We start from the raw sequence: 17,904 nt of genomic DNA, 5'->3' as shown, positions 1-17,904 counted from the left end.
GCTCCGTCAGTCCTCGCAGTGATGGAGAAGTCTTGGGATCACTTGAGTGTCCTCAGATGGTAAATTTAATCATGGAGGTTGTGAAGGGAGCAGGGCGCTGACTGCGGTTCTCCCCGCGATGAGCCGCCGAGCTCCGGGCCTGTGTGAGCGGGGCGTTAGGAGACTCTGGTTCCTGGCTGTGACGGCGCTCATCACCGCTCAGACTACCGCAGGATCACCGCTGCTCCTGGACCCGGAGGTACTGCTGTCAAAACTCATTTCACAGAGACTCAAAGACCTCTGTTACAAACATTTCTGGTAAGCAGGCGAATTAAAGTGACCCACATTTAAAACTACGCTGTGGGCACTGCGAAGTTATCCTACCGGGGAAATTGTTTTATCGGCTTTACACCGAAACTTTGACACAGTGAATTTGGTGGTTATAATAAAATAACATTAATAGCTCGCAGCAGTAATCAAATAAGATGATTTTACAGGTGTTTCAGACGAATAGGTGCATGTCTGTCTAAATGTATTTCTGTAAAAACATTAAATATTGTTAATGGCTGTTTTGTTTTTCATTTACAACCCACAATTTAAAACGCAACTCCCTCCTGTCTCTATAATAGCGCTTTCCTGTTTTGTCGCCATTATAAAATGTGCAAACTTTTTAATAACGGGAATTATTACAGCTGGACAATGTTGTGTATAGTTAACTAAAAATGGACGTAAAAAGCTGTGAAAACAAAGTCAAAATTATAGATGAACTTTACTATTTAAGTTGTATTAACATGTCTGATGAGGCTTTGATGTCTACAGTGCTGTACCGTACTGCAAACTTCAGATCTATACCGATATAGATCCAATACCATGTAAAACAGTCCCAGTATTGCCGATACCAATAACATACATTTAACCTAGATTATGAACCAAGAACAAAGATTTTGAGTCGTTGCGGGGGGGTTTTCTTATAGCTGTACTGATTTTCCCCAAATCTTGCATCTTGGCATATGCCCTTCATACAACAAAAAGACTAAAGCTAACAATTAAACTAAAAAAAAAAGCTAAAATGAGCAACCCCACTCAAAACAGATTTAAAAACAAAGTCTGTATATATCCTATATTCATTCAGGAAAGGTTACACGTACTGTGATGTAATGTTAAAGTCTACTGCATAAAGACAATTAGATCTGACCCATTCATAAAGAAAGATAAACGAGTTTTGCCTCGCTGTGGTTCAGACTGCACCGCTTTAATCTGACAGCTCCTTTTGCTGGCTGTCCAAAGACTACACGCTTTCCTCATCTGGTTTCACCAGCTCTGCTTTCATTCTTACATTAAACAAAGCCCTGTGGCATTTTCAGAAACATTATTATTATTATTATTATTTTGTTGTTGCACATTCCTGTTGCTGAAACGCATCTGTCATCTCCTCAGTTTTAATTTCCGCCCCGTCACATCTGTAATCGCACTCTGAGCGGTGCCTGCTGCTGTTGTCTGAACATGAAGGGGCTGTAATATTAAACTATGAACCAGCCTCACAGAATAATGCAACACCTGTTGGCGTGTACCCTGTGGGTTCATGTTAAAGCTCTTTATAGGTATTACACCGGAGCTTTCCGTGACTTGCATGTTTACATGGAATTCTTGCAAAATTATAACTTGGGAGTTTTTGGGGCCCCCCGGGGGGCTTCTTTGTCTTATGGGTGGTCTGCGTACTCATAACCATGTACATGGTAAAATAATGCAGATGTCTTGCAAACTCATGGGGATGTGTGGTTACTACGCTGTGTTCTTATTAGAAATATGTCCGTGTGACAGTATTGGTTTTTGAAAACAGTAGCATTTTTTAATAATGTCACACTATTAAGCATTAGTAAGGTATTAGTAAGTGCTTAATTAATTATTTGTATGTCATTACTCCTCTTTAGTATGTCGTTTTTAAAAACACGTATGGTTATCCATCTGTCACTGTCACACCCTGTACAGCTATCACTGCTAGTAAAAATCATAGTCATAACCATCACCATTTTTGTTCTGCTGCTTCTCTCGGAGTTTAATTATTAACAGGTATGACTTCTGTTGTAGGACTTTCTGGAAAAGTATGGCTACCTCCATCATGACCACCACATCCACAATGCGGCTGAGGTGCAGTCTGCAGTCCGGTAGGTCCATTTGCACACATTTCTACCTCTAGGCATTGCGTGTTCATCACAGGGAGGGGTGAGCTCGGTGTGGTACAAGCCTCAGGGCTGAACGTCTGTGCAGGGCAGTAAAACACACCCTCATCTCCGCATTGGGAAACCTCTCCTGAACCCTCCCTGAACCATCCAGGAATTTCAGGAACCTCGCCCTCTGGCCCGTCTGCTCACTGTACTATAATGGGAACTGATTAAAACTCCTTCATCTTGGACTGAATGATGTGTTCGTAAACTCTGTGCAGTTTTTATGTATCTAAATGCTCATCTCTACTCAATGTATGCAGGCTCTGGTATATAAAGGACATAAAGGTTGGGGATAAGGCTACATTTTTGATGTTATCAACCTTAACAGCTCTTCTGCTTTCCATCCATTGATGTGGGAAACCTAGCTTCATGATGCTGATGTACTTTTGAGTTATATGTATCTGTAACTCACCTGAATCCAGGAACAGTTCAAGTGCCTGGCTGAAAGCTCTCGTGCAAATCTTTAATAGCTCCTCTCAGAAACACAGAAGTGCATCAGATCATTAAATCTCTATGCAGCAAAGATCTATCACCTTTTGCAGCCCTTTTGACTCACACAGAGAGACTCTAAGTGTTTTGTCTCTCTCTGTCTCTCCACAGAGAATTCCAGTGGTTGTCCCGTCTGCCCATCACAGGCAAACTTGACAGCGCCACCCTGCTGCGGATGGCAGAGCCCCGCTGTGGGGTGTCGGACGAGGGCAGCCAGCAGATCTGGGCTCAGAGAGTAAACTTCATCTTTACTGGACAGAGACCGCAGCAGCAGCTGCGCAGGAGACGCTCCGCTGCAGAAGGTATTGTTTTATTTAATTTATATGCATGCATGTGCAAAGTGAGCCTGACTGACATGAGAGCCGGTATTTCATTCCCTGCCTTTTTATGTAGCGCCTTTGTTTGCCCCATTGTGGTCTGAAAGAACCAACAGTTAACTGGGAGGGTCCGCCGTCATAAACTGAAGCACTAAATAGAGTTGAGGGTAGTAATTAAAGCTGGTGGAGTGTCTGATGGTGCACACGTCAGCCCTGGGTGATTCTTATTATTTAGTTACACAAGCCCATGTGTCTTTCATGTCATGTTTACTGGGTAAAAACTTCAACTTTAGTCTCCACTTTGTCTTTAGTTACTGGGATTATGCTTCTCTCTCTCATCTGCTGAAGTCCTTCACATCTCACTATGTGTTCTTCAGTTTAGATGAAGGTTTGGGGAAATGGGCTCGTCCAAACACATATACCCCTGCAACCTCACTTCCAGTTTCTCCGAGAGGTAAATCTGTTCTATCCAAACCGAAATACCAAAATCTAAAAACCAGAGGATTTAAAGAGTTTCCTCTCTCCTATCTTTCAGTGTTTTATGTTGTTAGAATATCCTTGATGGGAACAAGAGAAGAAGACACTGAATATAACACAACTTTGCTGAGCGGTTTTGGTATCAGTCCGATACCAAATAAATACAAGGCCAATATTACTGATATTTTTAATGTAATTGTATTCAAGGCGTACCCTTTCATTACCAAACAAGATTTAACACAATTTAGTTGGCTACATACTGAATTTGAAACTATTAACTTAAATTCAAGAAACAATGCATTGATCCTTTTCCGCTAGTATCGATCGGATACTAATATCGACATTGGTACTGACACTATCAATATTTACATCGATATTTGAATTGATCAGCCCACTAATTTTGAATCTGCACATGTATTTTTATTGGAGTAGAGTACTTCCTTGGTGGAGGACCCTCTGACCGGCTGAAATTGCTTCCATCCAAGGCCACTCTACAGATTTTGATGAGACCTGTAAACGCCCTTTTTGTACGTCTCCGAGTTTTTCGTTCTCGCTGTCTCTCCTCAGTGCTGCTGTTCGTCACATCTCCTTTGTGAATGAACAGCAGCAGCAGGCCGACGACAGCACCAGAAGCCCCGGTAATGTTTTCCACTCCCTCTCTCTGTGCTTGTGCCTCCAGCCTCATGATGTGTGAAGCCTCTGCATTCCTCAGTGTCACTGACGAGGTTGGCTAATGTTCGGGGAATGCAGCGGCGGCTGATGTTTGCCGCTGCCTCTTCGTGTCAGTACCTGACACGTTCCCTCTGGTACACACATCCATAACTGACTGACTGGATTATGTTGTTTGCCAAACTGGCTACCTATCTCAGTGGTCAGCTGTTTGAATGGATCTGAGCCTGCTCTTTAAGATCCCAGACTTGTCTCATATGACAGGCGGCAGTGTTATTAAACAGGCGGCAGATACTTTTACACCCTCAGGTCAAACCTCTTACTGATCTGGCTTCATGCATCCACTGATGTATTGTAGCAATAATAGCTTAATTGTGAATAACAGCGTTTTGCTTGTGCGGTGCCACCACCTCTAACTCAAACATTATGCCGCTTTATGTGATAGAAACGGCAGATATGTTTCTGCTTGCAGCTTCACGAGTGTTTGCTCAAGGAGTTTTGTGTTTGGATCAGACTCTTGGTCTGAACAGAGTCCTGTGAAAACATGTGTTTAGTAGAAATGAGGCCTCAGGTATGTACAGTGTTGGCTGTCAGTTGTTCTACTTTAGCACAGAGAGTAATATCTCAACATGTACTCAACACATGGCAGGAAATACTGTACAGACACATCTGTGGTGCAGATAAACCCAAAAATGTTGGTGATCTCTTTTGATCAATAATGTGACCTAATGTTTTCACCTACCCTGTGGAACAGTTCAAGTCTATCCTTGTTTATTTATGTGTAACTTTGCTGATCCTCTGTTTTTTCCTCCCTCCTTCTGGTTACGTGTGTTGGATGGATTGCAGCTATGGTCATAAGTTTACATACACTCATCATGAGCATGAATGTCATGGTAATTGAAGTCTTTTAAGGATTTCTCTGAACTGTTGAATGATTGTACATCTTTAATAACTTACACAGGTTCTAACTTATTTAGAATTTTCTTTAATCTACAAAAAGTAAAGGGATACATACAGGTTTAAATATGTACATACATACATAATTTGGTTAAATGTTACTTAGAGAGGAACATTCATGTGAATAACATTCATGTGCCATTCCAAAAGCTCAGTGTTAGCTCAGTGATCATTTTCATGTTTGTGTCCATGTTTCAACCATCCAGCTGATTTGAGGTGATGTTGAAGAATTTGGAGGAAATCCTCCTCTTTCATTATTCCATTCACTTTATGCAATGTACCAGTACCACTGACAGCAAAACAGCCCCAGAGCACGGGGCTACCACCACCATGCTTGACAGCACGTATAGTTTTCTTAGGTTTGAAAGCCTCCAAACATACCTCTTGTCAATCTAGCCAAATAGTTTGAAGGGAGGAGCTTCTTTCTTCATTGGCACCCTCTCACTCCACGGTGATGAAAAACTTGCTTCTCTGTGGACAGTGATGCCGGTGTTCCTGCAGTTTCCAGTTCATATCAGGCTTGAGGCTTAGTGGTTCCTGGATTACTAACCGATTTTCCCTCATCTGAAGGTGATAGTTTGGGTCTTCTTGTACTTGTGTACAGTTGTTTGAAATGATGATCTTGGAGTCTGCAGTTGTTTATAAATGGGCCTGCAGACCTTTTCAACTTGTCTAAATCTACAGTTCTCATTGCTCTGAGTATTGGTAAATCCAGTGTGTCATTTCTATACCAGTTGTTGCCAATTAAGATCACTAACAAGAAGTTAAGTTAGACATTGTAAAACATTTGCTTATTAAAGTGAACATATATGTATCCTTTTGACGCTGTGTGTGGATGAGAAAATCCCAAATAAATTCCAACCTGTACATCCAGTTCTTGTTTTTTAAAGTCATTAAAGATGTCAGAGAATTACGCCTTCATTTATTTAATCATTTATGTTTTAATAGTAAATATCAAACATTTGTAATTAGATGTACAGAGGTATGAGTTCACCACCTCTACAGTTAAAAGGTTTTCTGCACAGTTACCATTCTGTGAAGCAGGCGATCCATGACTTAAAGCTAACCAACCCTTAATGCTGTTTGAGCTGTTTGACCTTGACAGCTGACTGTGGCTGCTAAACGAAGCCGTGCGACTGCAGCAGTGTGGGTGAGTCAGACGAGCTGCCTGCTCGTTCACTCTCACCTGTGGTGTGATATGATTTTTGTTTATCAGCTTCTGAGCTTCCTGGAAACTGAAAACAGACCTTGACTTGTGGTTGTTCCCACTGATATTTACAGAACTGACTTTCCACCAGCTTGTCTAAGATAAGCTATTTAAGTGCATGACGTGTGTGTGTATTTTTCTGAGGTGTGCCTCCATGGATCCATGCCATGAAGTGTAGACGCTTAAACAATGAATGGGCATTTTTGCAAATTTTGGTAACTATTTCAATAATTTCATTTTTAAATAATTAGATCGAAGTTTTCAGTTCAGTCAAAGATTCACTGATTCCAGCAGACAGTTGGTTTCTTTTGCAAAGTTCCCTATTTTCATATGCATGAATGGCTTTATAGGTATCTGAGGCCCGCAATCAAGGTCTGTTTTCAGTTTCCAGGAAGCTCAGAAGCTGATAAACAAAAATCACACCTTCACCTGCAAACAAGTAGCAGGTGAAGGTGTCTGCAATAAGGCCTGGCAGAGGCCTTACTGTACTCCCTCTCAAGAGAGGGAGTACAGTATCATCCAATTAGAGCCCTTTAGCTTACCTGTGGTTCCCAGGACATTTAAAACAAGATTGGGAGGCAGAGCCTTCAGCTTTCATGCCCCTCTTCTGTGGAGCCAGCTCCCAGTTTGGATTCAGGAGACAGACACTATCTCTACTTTTAAGATTAGGCTTAAAAGTTTCTTTTTGATAATATTTATAGTTAGGCCTGGATCCAGTGACCCCGAATCCTCCCTTGATTATGCTGCCCGGGCTTCTTCTTCACTCACTTCCTTTCACTCTCTGACTCCTGTTAAAAGGGAGTTTTTCCTTCTCACTGTCGCCAAGTGCTTGCTCATAGGAGGTCTAGTCTGAGTATTGGAGGTTTCTCTCTTTCATTGTAGAGTCCTAAAGCACCCTGAGGAAACTATTGTCCTTATTTGATGTAAATAAAACTGAATTGAAACAAATTTTGGATTTTAGACCACGGCCTGGACAAAATAACCCATGAGACGTGAATGAAATCTGGTACATCGCGTCGGGCCTTTTTTAGCCTCGCCCATTGGCTTCGTTGTCAGCGGCATCTCTTGCGTGCATTTGTCGCACAGCCTTCTTAACACCAGCAACAAACAGAATCTCCCCGAACCTCCACAACCAATAACTTTAGCTATCAGATGATCTAAGTCACTTCCTAATGTCTGTGATAGCACGCCCTCCCCTACACTGCCGCTATAGAGGGCATCATAATTGCTTCCATAAGGGAAGTCTTGGAATGTCTTGTGGGTATCGGACTTCCTGGCTTCTCTGCCGTCCTCTGGGACCTCTTACTCCGCGGCGGTCTGAGATGGAGAGTAGGCGCCTGAGCTCTGCTGAGAATACACATCTACACACATGATGCGGTAATAGGCCTAATGTGTGCAGTTCATCTTGGAATGAGAGGTGGAGCTGGGATGGGAACATGTTTGAGTATCCCACACTCTCAAATCATACTAATCAGACTTCTAGAGGATTGCGGCAAATGATCACTTTATTTTGAATCAGATTTTTTTTTTGTGGTGTTTGAGGCTCCATGTGCTTCCACTCTTACAGTGTCATATCTGTGTAAACTGTTGCAACAAAAAGGATAAGCATGAAGTTCTTATAAGAGTCAAGCTGCTGCCGAAGCACTTCTGTTTGTGTGTTTACTCACACAGCTTACACACTGATGTCACTGCCAAAACCATGTCTTAATGGCTCCAGATTTCCAGATATTTTCCAGTCTCCAGGGTGCTGTTGCGGTCTCTCGGCCATTCACAGTATGCAGAACATGCTTCTCGTATATTTCTCCCATATTCTGTTTGCAATGCATTATTTAAACAAGCACAAATGGCATCGAAAGCACTCAGAGTCTGTCCTCCGTTGTAGCAGCCTCAGGCAGCCTGAGGCTTTAAGACGGAGCAGTAGTGTGTAACGTGAGCAAACCTCCCGGTCACATTTGGCGGTCTTTTAAAAAAAATATTTTGACAACTTTGGAAAATAAGTTTGATTTATGTGGACGCTTAAGCGTCAGCTCTCCAAGTATGTGTAAATCAGCCGAGCCCCGAAGTGAAGACTGAATGGAGAAGAATCACTTCTTGCAAAGTTTAAGCGTCAATTCGTCGCCCACGTGTGCAAAGTTTATTTCAGTGACGGTTTCAGTCCAGTGTTCTTGTTTTGGCCAAACCCCCTTTGACAAAATCAGCATTGAGGCTTATTTGAGCAAAGTCTGTGCAGTTTCATAAAGCTCTCATTTAAAAGTGCTCTGTAAGTCCTGTCAGCGACAGCCTCTCCAGCTGCCTCTTTCTGAAGGTTCATATTATCTGCTGATTGTTTCCTGCAGGCAGCCCCTTTTGTCTGTTAGTTGTGGATGCGTATTGAGCTGCTTGTGTGTGTTTGCTCTTATGTCTGCTTTGTTTCCAGACTCTTTCCTGTGTATGTGTGTGTATACGAACAAATTGGAGTCTTGTAAATTAATGAAAGGCTGAGCATGAATCCCCCCTTCCTTCGATCCTCGAACAAATGATGTGACTGTGAAGTTTGCGACACATGTCATTATACCTAAGCCAAGAAACCACAGACACATGGTGAAGTAAACTGTTTGGTGAAGCATGCAGTCAGTTTACCCAGCTGGAAGCTTGCATGGTTAACATCCTATCATTTTGGCTCAGTCGGCTGGATTTGTCACAGTTGAGGATGGGATACCAGGCATTCAGAACTATAAAACAATTCAATTCAATTCAATTCAATCACCCCGATAAAGCATATCCCTCTAAGACTGCAGGTTTACTTTGGTTCCTAGAGGATTTAAAAGTAGAATGGGAGGCAGAGCCTTCAGCTTTCAGGCCTCTTTCAGTCCCAGTTTGGGTTCAGGAGACACATACCCTTTCTACTTTTAAGATTAGACTTAAAACAGTCCTCCCTTAATTATGCTGCAATAGGCCTAGGCAGCTGGTGTGTGTGTGTGTGTGTGTGGGGGGGGGGGGGGGGGGGGGGGTGTTCTTCTTCACTGGTTATTTAAGGTGTAAATCCACAGCTACATCAATGGCTCATAATAAGGACACAATAGTAATAATTTAACAATTTTCAATGGGATTAGCTCTCTAAAAGTTCAACTACTTTAAAATAGCAGACTATCCAGCAAATTTGAAAAGAAAGAAAACAGCTACATTAGTCAAATGAAACAAAGCAGGGATTGTTTTGACATCTTATAAAGAGGGTCACTTCTCTTTGAAAAGATAATTCAGTTTAACATATATGAGAAAATCAGCATGACTGAGCACTTTTTATGCTCTTATTCTCGTTTAGTTAGCATCTTTACCCATGTACCTGTCTGAGGGCTAACTGTGTTATTGAGTTTTAGCCAGTATTACTTTTTAATATTCTTTGATAATTGCTTTGAACTAAGCCTTGCTCCGAATAACACCGCCGGCTTTTTGTTGGTTAGAGCTCATCTGCTGATGCACCGGCTGAGATGAACCAGACTGGGAGTTTCATAGTGTCTCATTTCTGCTTCTCTCTGTCTGGCCGTTCTCCAGTTGACAAGTGGTACAAGCGCCACCTGACCTACCAGATCGTGAACTGGCCTCAGCACCTGTCGCTGGGCTCTGTCCGGCTGGCTGTGCGTGCTGCCTTCCAGCTGTGGAGCAACGTGTCGGGCCTGGTCTTCCAGGAGGCCCCTGGTGGACCCGCAGACATCCGGCTGGCCTTTTATGAAGGAGACCACAACGACGGGGCCAGCAACGCTTTTGATGGACCAGGTCAGGGTCACAACACATTGATCTATTTCATCTTCATTTATATTTGCAAAGACTTGTTTAAGAAATTCTAAAGATATTTAACTTCCTTAAATTCTCCTTACACGTACTGGCAGGTTAATTTCATTAGTTAGGTGTGACTAGTAATGAGATTACTGGGAATATTTGGGCTTAAGTCCCACAAAATCACAAGTTTTTTACATTTAAGTACAACATGTAAACTCATTAAGATCCTTTGATCTGACTCAGCAAATTAGAAAATATAGAAATATTAGAGTTTCTGAATTTAAAAAGCACTTTAATGCAACTTTTTTCTCTACACTGTGTGTTATTTGTAACCTGAAAGCTCCCAGTCTCACAATGGAAAGAACGGCTGTTCAGAGTCTTTAACGACCTCTTTAATACATGAAGCAGCACCATCCTGCAAGTCCTCACCGTGTTCGAGTTGGGTGCAATTCATAAGAAGAGTGATTTTAATCTTGCACGGTTTTTATTTCACTTGAGTAGATGAGTAGGTATGCCTTTTTTGGTGTCTTATGTCCATGTGGGTCGGCACTTTGTGCATGACACAGTAAAACAGCTAAACTAACCAGCTCATAAGAAAAAGAGCATGAAGTAACAGTGTCAGTTTATACAGGCTAATAAGTCAAGCTTTATGGCTCAGATCCACTGTTGGAGAACTCTCATATAGAGTGGGGTTTTTAAAAAAACAAAACAAACAGTTTTAGTGCAGTTGCTGCCCCACTGCAGGCACCTCTGCCACATCTCCTTTTTTGCTGTATCTGACATGTTGTCACTGACAGCTGCTCTGCTTCTGCTCTGTGCTGAGATCCTGAGAAGATAGAACTAATCAAAAATAGCATCAAACAGAATGAACAAAGTTCCAGTGCCAGAGGCTGAAATGTGCATCTTGCAAGAACAAACAACTTAAATACAGGGGCGTAATTTCCAGGGGGGTTATGACCCCCCCAATAATCAGACCCAGCCAATATAATCCCCCCAATAAAATTATGAATTATCTTGCATAAATAGGCTGTTGATTTTCTTTACTCATTTCAGTTATTACCAGCAAAATAGTTGCATGTTTAATCATCTGGGAATTTACCCAGATTTATTTATTTAGACAGAGATCTTGACCCCCCCAATGTTCAGCACAAAGTTACGCCCATGCTTATATAACACCTTTCTACTGTGAGTTATCTATGCCTGTGGATGCCCTGAGGGGCAACTTGATGTTTAATACCTTGCCCAACGATACTGAGACTGGAGGAGTGACAGATTGATCCACTGACCTTCTGATTGGTAGATAAACTGCTCTACCTGAGCCACAGCTGCTCAAACCTACGGCACTAACGATTAAACGCAGAGCGGTGTATAAATACATGGCGAGTGAACAGTGTTAGGTTTCACTAATAAGAATGAGGGTCTAATAAATCATAAATGCGCTTCAGAGTTTTTTTTCCTTTTTCTCGTTCAGGGGGAACTCTGGCTCACGCCTTCCTGCCTCGCCGAGGCGAAGCCCACTTCGACATGGCGGAGAGGTGGACGCTAAACGGGCACAAGGGCCACAACCTTTTTATGGTGACCGCCCACGAGATTGGACACACTCTGGGCCTGGAGCACTCCCCCGTTCGTCACGCTCTGATGTCGCCGTACTACAGGAAGCTCGGCCGCGGGCTGGTTCTGAGCTGGGACGACATTATTGCTGTGCAGCAGCTGTATGGTGAGAACATGGTGCTTGGTTTATGGTAACAATTTAAAATGTTAAATAAGTTTAAACTTTTTGGAAGAGTTGCATCCCGTTACATAAAACTAACACAGCATTTCATAAAGAGAAAATCATACCAACAGTCAGACATGGTGGTGGTAGTGTGAAGATCTGGGGCTGCTTTGATGAACTGTGCATGCACTGTGACAAATCCAGACTGTCTCTCTGTTCTATTGCCCTCCAAATTGGGAGCTGTAGCACCGAGCTGTGAAAAAGGCCAGCAGGCCACTACAGCTCCAAACACTGACGGTGACTGAGTAGAGCAGCAAAGCCAAAACTTAATTTCTTACATTTCTTGTTTGCAGTCACTCGAAGTTTCTGCGTGTTCTTTGCAAAAGAAATATGCACAACACATCGCAATCTAATCTTGAGTTTATCTTTAGCAGCAGGAGGAGTTTGTTCAGCCTGACAGCCTCTTAGCTGCTGCTGTGGGAGTGTTTATAAGGAGAGCAGCGGAGGTGGTGTGAGTGTCAAAACAACACACTCAGCAGCCTGTTTGTGTATTATTATTATTATTAGCATTGCAGTTATGCACACTGTAGTTACCTGCTGTGATAGATTACCGTTGTGGTTTTGCAATGTGGGAGCATCACCCTGGACTTCTTGAATGACGGCTGTAAGAATTTCTGTTTACTGTGAGTTTGTTGTCCCTCCTGGCATGTGTGAGGCAGGTTTCCACATGTGCCGCTCTGCACACTTCTTTTATTGCTTGTTTTTGGGGGGTTTTCTGCTGCTGCTTGGAAAATGATTTCTCCACAACAGCTGCACAACAATACGTCTTAAATAATTTTTGCATTGCCAGCAGCTCTTTAGCCGTGACTGTGTGACGTTTTGAAGATGCATGAGGAGCTTCCTGTGCTCTGGCCCGGGCTCTCAGGTGTACGGCAGCTGCACAGAGAAAAACAAGACACTGTGCAGGAATGCTTGCGTGGCTGCAGGACAAGCACACAGCTCTGAACCTGAGATCAGCAGAAGCTTGCAGGCAGATCACGTCCAGCTGCCTCTCCTTTTATTTAATAAGTGAGGAGTTCCATCTGCTCTGCCTCTGAAATATTCTGTCTTCACCATCCTAAAGTGGCCCTTCACTCCCGCTGTATCGGCCGAACAGAGAGACACACATCTTTATTTCAGTTACATTCAGGACCTAAAGCAATTTGACCATAGATTGAATTAAATGGCAGCAATTATAGCAGATAATTACCTTTAGTTGGTCGTTAAGCTGTATGTGCTTTTGTTTTTAGTGAAACTTGAACTTTGGGTGGCCGCTTATCAGCAGACCTTACACAAAGACCTCAAGACAACTCTCCAATAGCTTTTGGGGTATTTTTTGCTTCAGGGAAAATTACCCAGGATTCCTGCTGGGAATCCTGGGTAGCGGACACTCAAATGAAGCTTGGTCTGCTTTTTCTCCTTTATTCTTATCAACCTGTGCACACTGCAGCTGCTCCCACGTAAACGTCAAGCGGCTCCAAAACTGACGAGTCCAGCTGACAAAACTGCTGATGCTCCAAAAATGTTACATCTGCTTAAACATATAAGCTTTAAGGAGAATATGTGAATGTGTGTGTGTGTGTGTGTGTGTGTGTGTGTGTGTGTGTGTGTGTGTGTGGGTGGGTGGGTGGGTGTGTGGGTGGGTGAATCATTCCTGGCACTTCAATCTGATAAGGAGCACATGTGAGCAGACTGGATATGTCAGAGAGCAAACATAGATTTGGTGTTTCTGCCTTTGAATACAGTGGCGTGTGCACTGTGACGGAGACATCATCGACAACTTTGACTTGAAGTGGACTTTTTATGCTTTTCTTTCTTTGTTATATATACTGTTACAATGCTGGCTGCTCATATTAAATATGGCCAGTTTGAAATAATGAGGTCAGCGCAAACTTACCGGCCACTTTGTAAGATGCACCTGCTTAACTGCTTGTTAATGTAAATATCTAATCAGCCAACCACAAGGTAGCAGCTCAGTGCATTTAGACATGTAGATGTTTAAACTAAGGGAGCATCAGAATGAGGAAGAAAGATCATTAAAGTGTCTTAAATGGTCTGATTATTTTGAGCTGGTCTGCTGCTGACACTTTATCTGACACAAACATCTCTAGGATCTACAGAGCACGACCTGAAAGAGAGAATATCCAGTGAGTGGCAGTGGCAGAAAGGGCGTGTGGCCTTAAAGGGACAGCAGCTCGTAAAACAGTTACAGAAATATGTAACTATGTAACTAGTGCAGAATGTAATGCAATAACCTCAAACATCCTCCCCAATATGAAGTTCAGCAGTATAAAGTTAAATATTATTCACATCCAGGCCTATATGACATTAATTTTAGGATTTATAGCTTTAATATTTCAGTTTAGTTGCCACTTTGGTGCAATTTCATATCTAAATATCTCTTCCACTTCTGATGAATGTGGCAGAGCACGAGGAGGGAGTTTGTGTGTTTGGGTGAAGTCATCTCTGCTCCTACATGCTCACAATGAGCTTTTGGATACCACTGCGGTGCGCACAGTAAAGCTATCTTTCCTGCCTTCTTCCTCCTTTTCTTGGGTGTGCTGATTTTATCCATCTTCCTACAAAAATGTTTGTTGAGGTCCTTGCAAACAAAGTGGCTGTAATCACATCTGAAGCGCTATCATTTACTCTTCAGTTGAGCTCAATGTGTTGTGCCCCCCCCCCCCCCCTTTTTTTTTCTCCTTTATTCTTTTCATGTGCGCACTGCGAGGGTACGCGGGCCAATAACAATAGGACGGCTCTGATTTTGGTAGTTAAAAAATGTTAAAGGTTCCAGCCCGTGCTCTATCTTCAGTCTGTTGTTTATTTCCTGTGCACTGGAATGTCATCCATCAGTATACATCAACCCAGCCACATCCTGTAAAGGACAATTTAAATGTTAACATTCTCCAAGTCCTGTTTAAGAAGAAATCTCCACAGTTTGTGTTCCCATTTGTTCCTGATCTAATTTAGTAAACAGTTAAATTGCTGTTTGGGATGCATGAGAAATCGGACCGATCTGTAATGTAAAGTTTGTCCGGTCAGCCAACGAGAACAGTTAACAATAAACTCCAGCTCTTCCTCTTCATTGTTTTATGGCTTTGCTTCCTTTATTTTTTGTGCCTTTAGGTAAACCATTAGGCGATCGCCCGGTGAGGTTGCCGGGTCAGGTTTTGCACGCTGCGCTGCAGGAGTGGGAGTTCTCAGAGCTTCAAAGCAGACGCGACACCCCGGGACAGCCTCTCTACTGCCAGGGCGTCTTTGATGCCATCACTATGGGTGAGGTCCGAATAAATGAAATCTTATCAGAAAACAACATTCAGCCACAACTCTTGTAGAAGAAGCTGAAGAACAATAATAAACCCTGTAGCAGGAACAGTGGATATTCCTGTTTTCATATTTATTTCTATAACAAAAGGACAAAGCTTCTGATAAATACTTGCTTTCCTGTATTTCAAAATCATTTTATAGTTAAGCAAAACAGGAAAGAAAGTTTAAGCCACCCATGTGTTCTCATGATATCTGAGAGAAGAGCGAGAAAAGTGAGATGCTCTAATTTCCCCAGCATGCTCTGTGCAAGAATGAGAGACATATACACGTATATTAATCTGTTTTCCAGACCAAAATAAGACAGTGCTGGTCATTCGGGGCAACGTATACTGGACTGTACCGGCTGAAGGGAGCATAAGTGGCCCGCTGCCTCTCCATCAGCGCTGGCCCGACCTCCCTCCGGCCATCGAGGCCACTGCCTTCTCTCCGCCGGACTCCAAATGGTATTTTTTCAAAGGTACTGCCTCATTGAGCACATTAATGTGACTCACACCTCCTTTTAAAGGCATTTCCTAAACTGCTGGCTAACTTCACGCATCTGTTAAAACTCCCAAAATAGATCCTCTCGTGCCTTTTAAAATAGCAAAGTGCTGCTTAAAGGCTGAATACGGCAGTGAGGCTCCAGCTGTGGTTTTAATCGTCTTTGTGCTAAAGGCTACAAAAATTTGTCTGAAGATAGTGCCAAAATGTTCCACTAAATACCAAAAACCTGACAAGACTTTCTTATCTGCCGAATGCAAACAGTTTTATGCAAAGCTCAGATGCTCTGATGCATTATTAATCTCCATAAATCATAATCACAAATTTTTTAAATTAAGAAAACCGCCCAAAACACTTGTTCATACTGTGTGTAATTTTTGTCTTTAGTCAAAGTTATGCTTAGTTTTAAAGAACATATTGCGTTTCGGTAAAGTTATTTCATCTCTTAAAAGGCCTGGTGTCCCGAAGTCTGAGTTTTTTGCTAAATATCATAAGATGGTGTATTGTTTGTGCAGGACTGGTGAAATAGAGGTTTTATTTTATTCTAGACTCTTCGTGAGCATAAAGTTTGGTGTCATTTCAGTGTCTCTTGCCTCCTGCTGTGCAGGGAAGCGGATCTGGCGCTACACGGGCAGCACGCTTGACCCCGGCTTCCCCAGGAAGAGCAGCGAGCTAGGACTGCCTCGTCACCCTGACAGTGCCTTCTACTATGCTCCTCTGGGTCACATGGTCCTCTTCAAGGGCTCCCGTTACTCCGTACTCAACCTTAAAACCTTGCGCCAAGAACCCTACTACCCACGCAAGCTGGCAGACTGGACTGGCGTACCGCAGGGGACCAACGGGGCGCTGACCCGTCCAGACGGCCGCCTTTACTTCTTCAGAGAAAAGCGGTTCTGGAGGTTTGACCCAGTGAAGGTGCGAGTCACCAAAGAGGGCCACTGGGCCAAGGACCTGAGCTGGACCGGCTGCAGGAGCGCTCCTCAGAGCAACAACATCCTTTGACCAGCAGATGGCGCCGCAGGATTTAAAGCGCAATTTGTTGATGTATTGTAACACAGAGGAGCTACAGCTTCTCAGCACATACAGTATTTACACTGCAGAGCGATTAGCATTACTGTGTATGGAAGTGTAATTACAGCCTCAACAGGACTGTACATCATCATCAGCAGCAGTGTTTAAATTATAATACTTACTCTGGAATGTGATGTTCAATCCCTCCTGATTGCTAGAGGCCCCAAATCAATCATGACAGAGTGTGAGAGCAGTGCAGGTGAGTCATTGATGGCGATGACGTTTCAGGATGTCAGTGGGGCAGTTTGAACTCTTGACCATATCTGAAGAGCCAGAAAATCATTTCAGAGATTGCCCATTGATTCGGAGCAGCGTCTAGCTGCGTGTCAGAGGTAAAATAGTATTATCTGACTATTTCCATATCTTTGCATTTTTAGTATCGTCTGGTGTTTTGAGTGAGTGCACTTGTTTCCAAATGCAGCAGTCTGATTGGTCAGATCTCTGTATTTGAATCAGAAAAATCGAGCTTGAGCCTAAAAAAATAAATGCTGCAAATTTTTCCTGCTAAATTACACGGCCGGTGTGACCGGCTGCATTAAGAATGTTTTTAACGCACACAATCTGCAATTTACGTGTTCTGTGTCTAAAGGCCGGTGTGTAAAGCAGCTGTAACTATCTGTGTTTCAACATTCATTGAAAGATGAAATTATGTCTGATCTGGATTTGAGTATTCAGCGTAGCAGTGTTATCAGCTGTGTGAATATATGTCTGGGAAACTTCAAGCATTCACTTCTCACCTCCTACTTCATCTGCCTGCCTGCATGTAAACACACACACACACACACACACACACACAGCTGTGCGGGCGCAACGACGTAGCCATTTTATTATTCCAATCATTTATCTTTTAGCCTACATCACTGAACATGTTACACACTACTTGCTTACAATACTCGCTTTCTTCCAGTTACAATTATTTCCAGTAAACAGTTAAATGCTCTGACGTTTTCGAGCTCCCCAGCTTGCCTACGGAGCCCAGCGGGAAAAACTCTGACCTCATAATGCACAAGTGAAAAAACCCAGACTCCAATTAATCTGTTAGGTTAAACTGAGAAAGCCCTTGATCACAATTCAAAGGAAAAAAAAGATTAAAGAAAAATAAGTAAGAGACTAGTCTGACCTGAATCATTACATTTCTTATTACGATTCTTTTCCTCACTTAACATCTTTTGCCTTCAGAACAGCTGTAATGAT

General features: G+C 42.7%; 1 protein-coding gene across 1 annotated transcript; it reads left to right on the top strand.

Annotated features, from left to right (window-relative positions):
- Positions 1–17,435, top strand: mmp28 (matrix metallopeptidase 28). Its single transcript, XM_063493019.1, has 8 exons — positions 1–238; positions 2,068–2,144; positions 2,805–2,995; positions 9,852–10,073; positions 11,548–11,793; positions 14,959–15,108; positions 15,449–15,616; positions 16,247–17,435. Exons 1-8 carry the CDS (start codon positions 119–121, stop codon positions 16,639–16,641), a joined length of 1,569 nt encoding a protein of 522 aa, XP_063349089.1. The 5' UTR covers positions 1–118; the 3' UTR covers positions 16,642–17,435.
- Positions 17,436–17,904: the final 469 nt, after the last annotated feature.

The sequence above is a fragment of the Pelmatolapia mariae genome, linkage group LG14 (genome assembly GCF_036321145.2).
Source record: "Pelmatolapia mariae isolate MD_Pm_ZW linkage group LG14, Pm_UMD_F_2, whole genome shotgun sequence".
NCBI lineage: Eukaryota > Metazoa > Chordata > Actinopteri > Cichliformes > Cichlidae > Pelmatolapia > Pelmatolapia mariae.
Note: the sequence above shows the minus strand (reverse complement) of the source record. Positions and strands in the feature narration are given on the sequence as shown.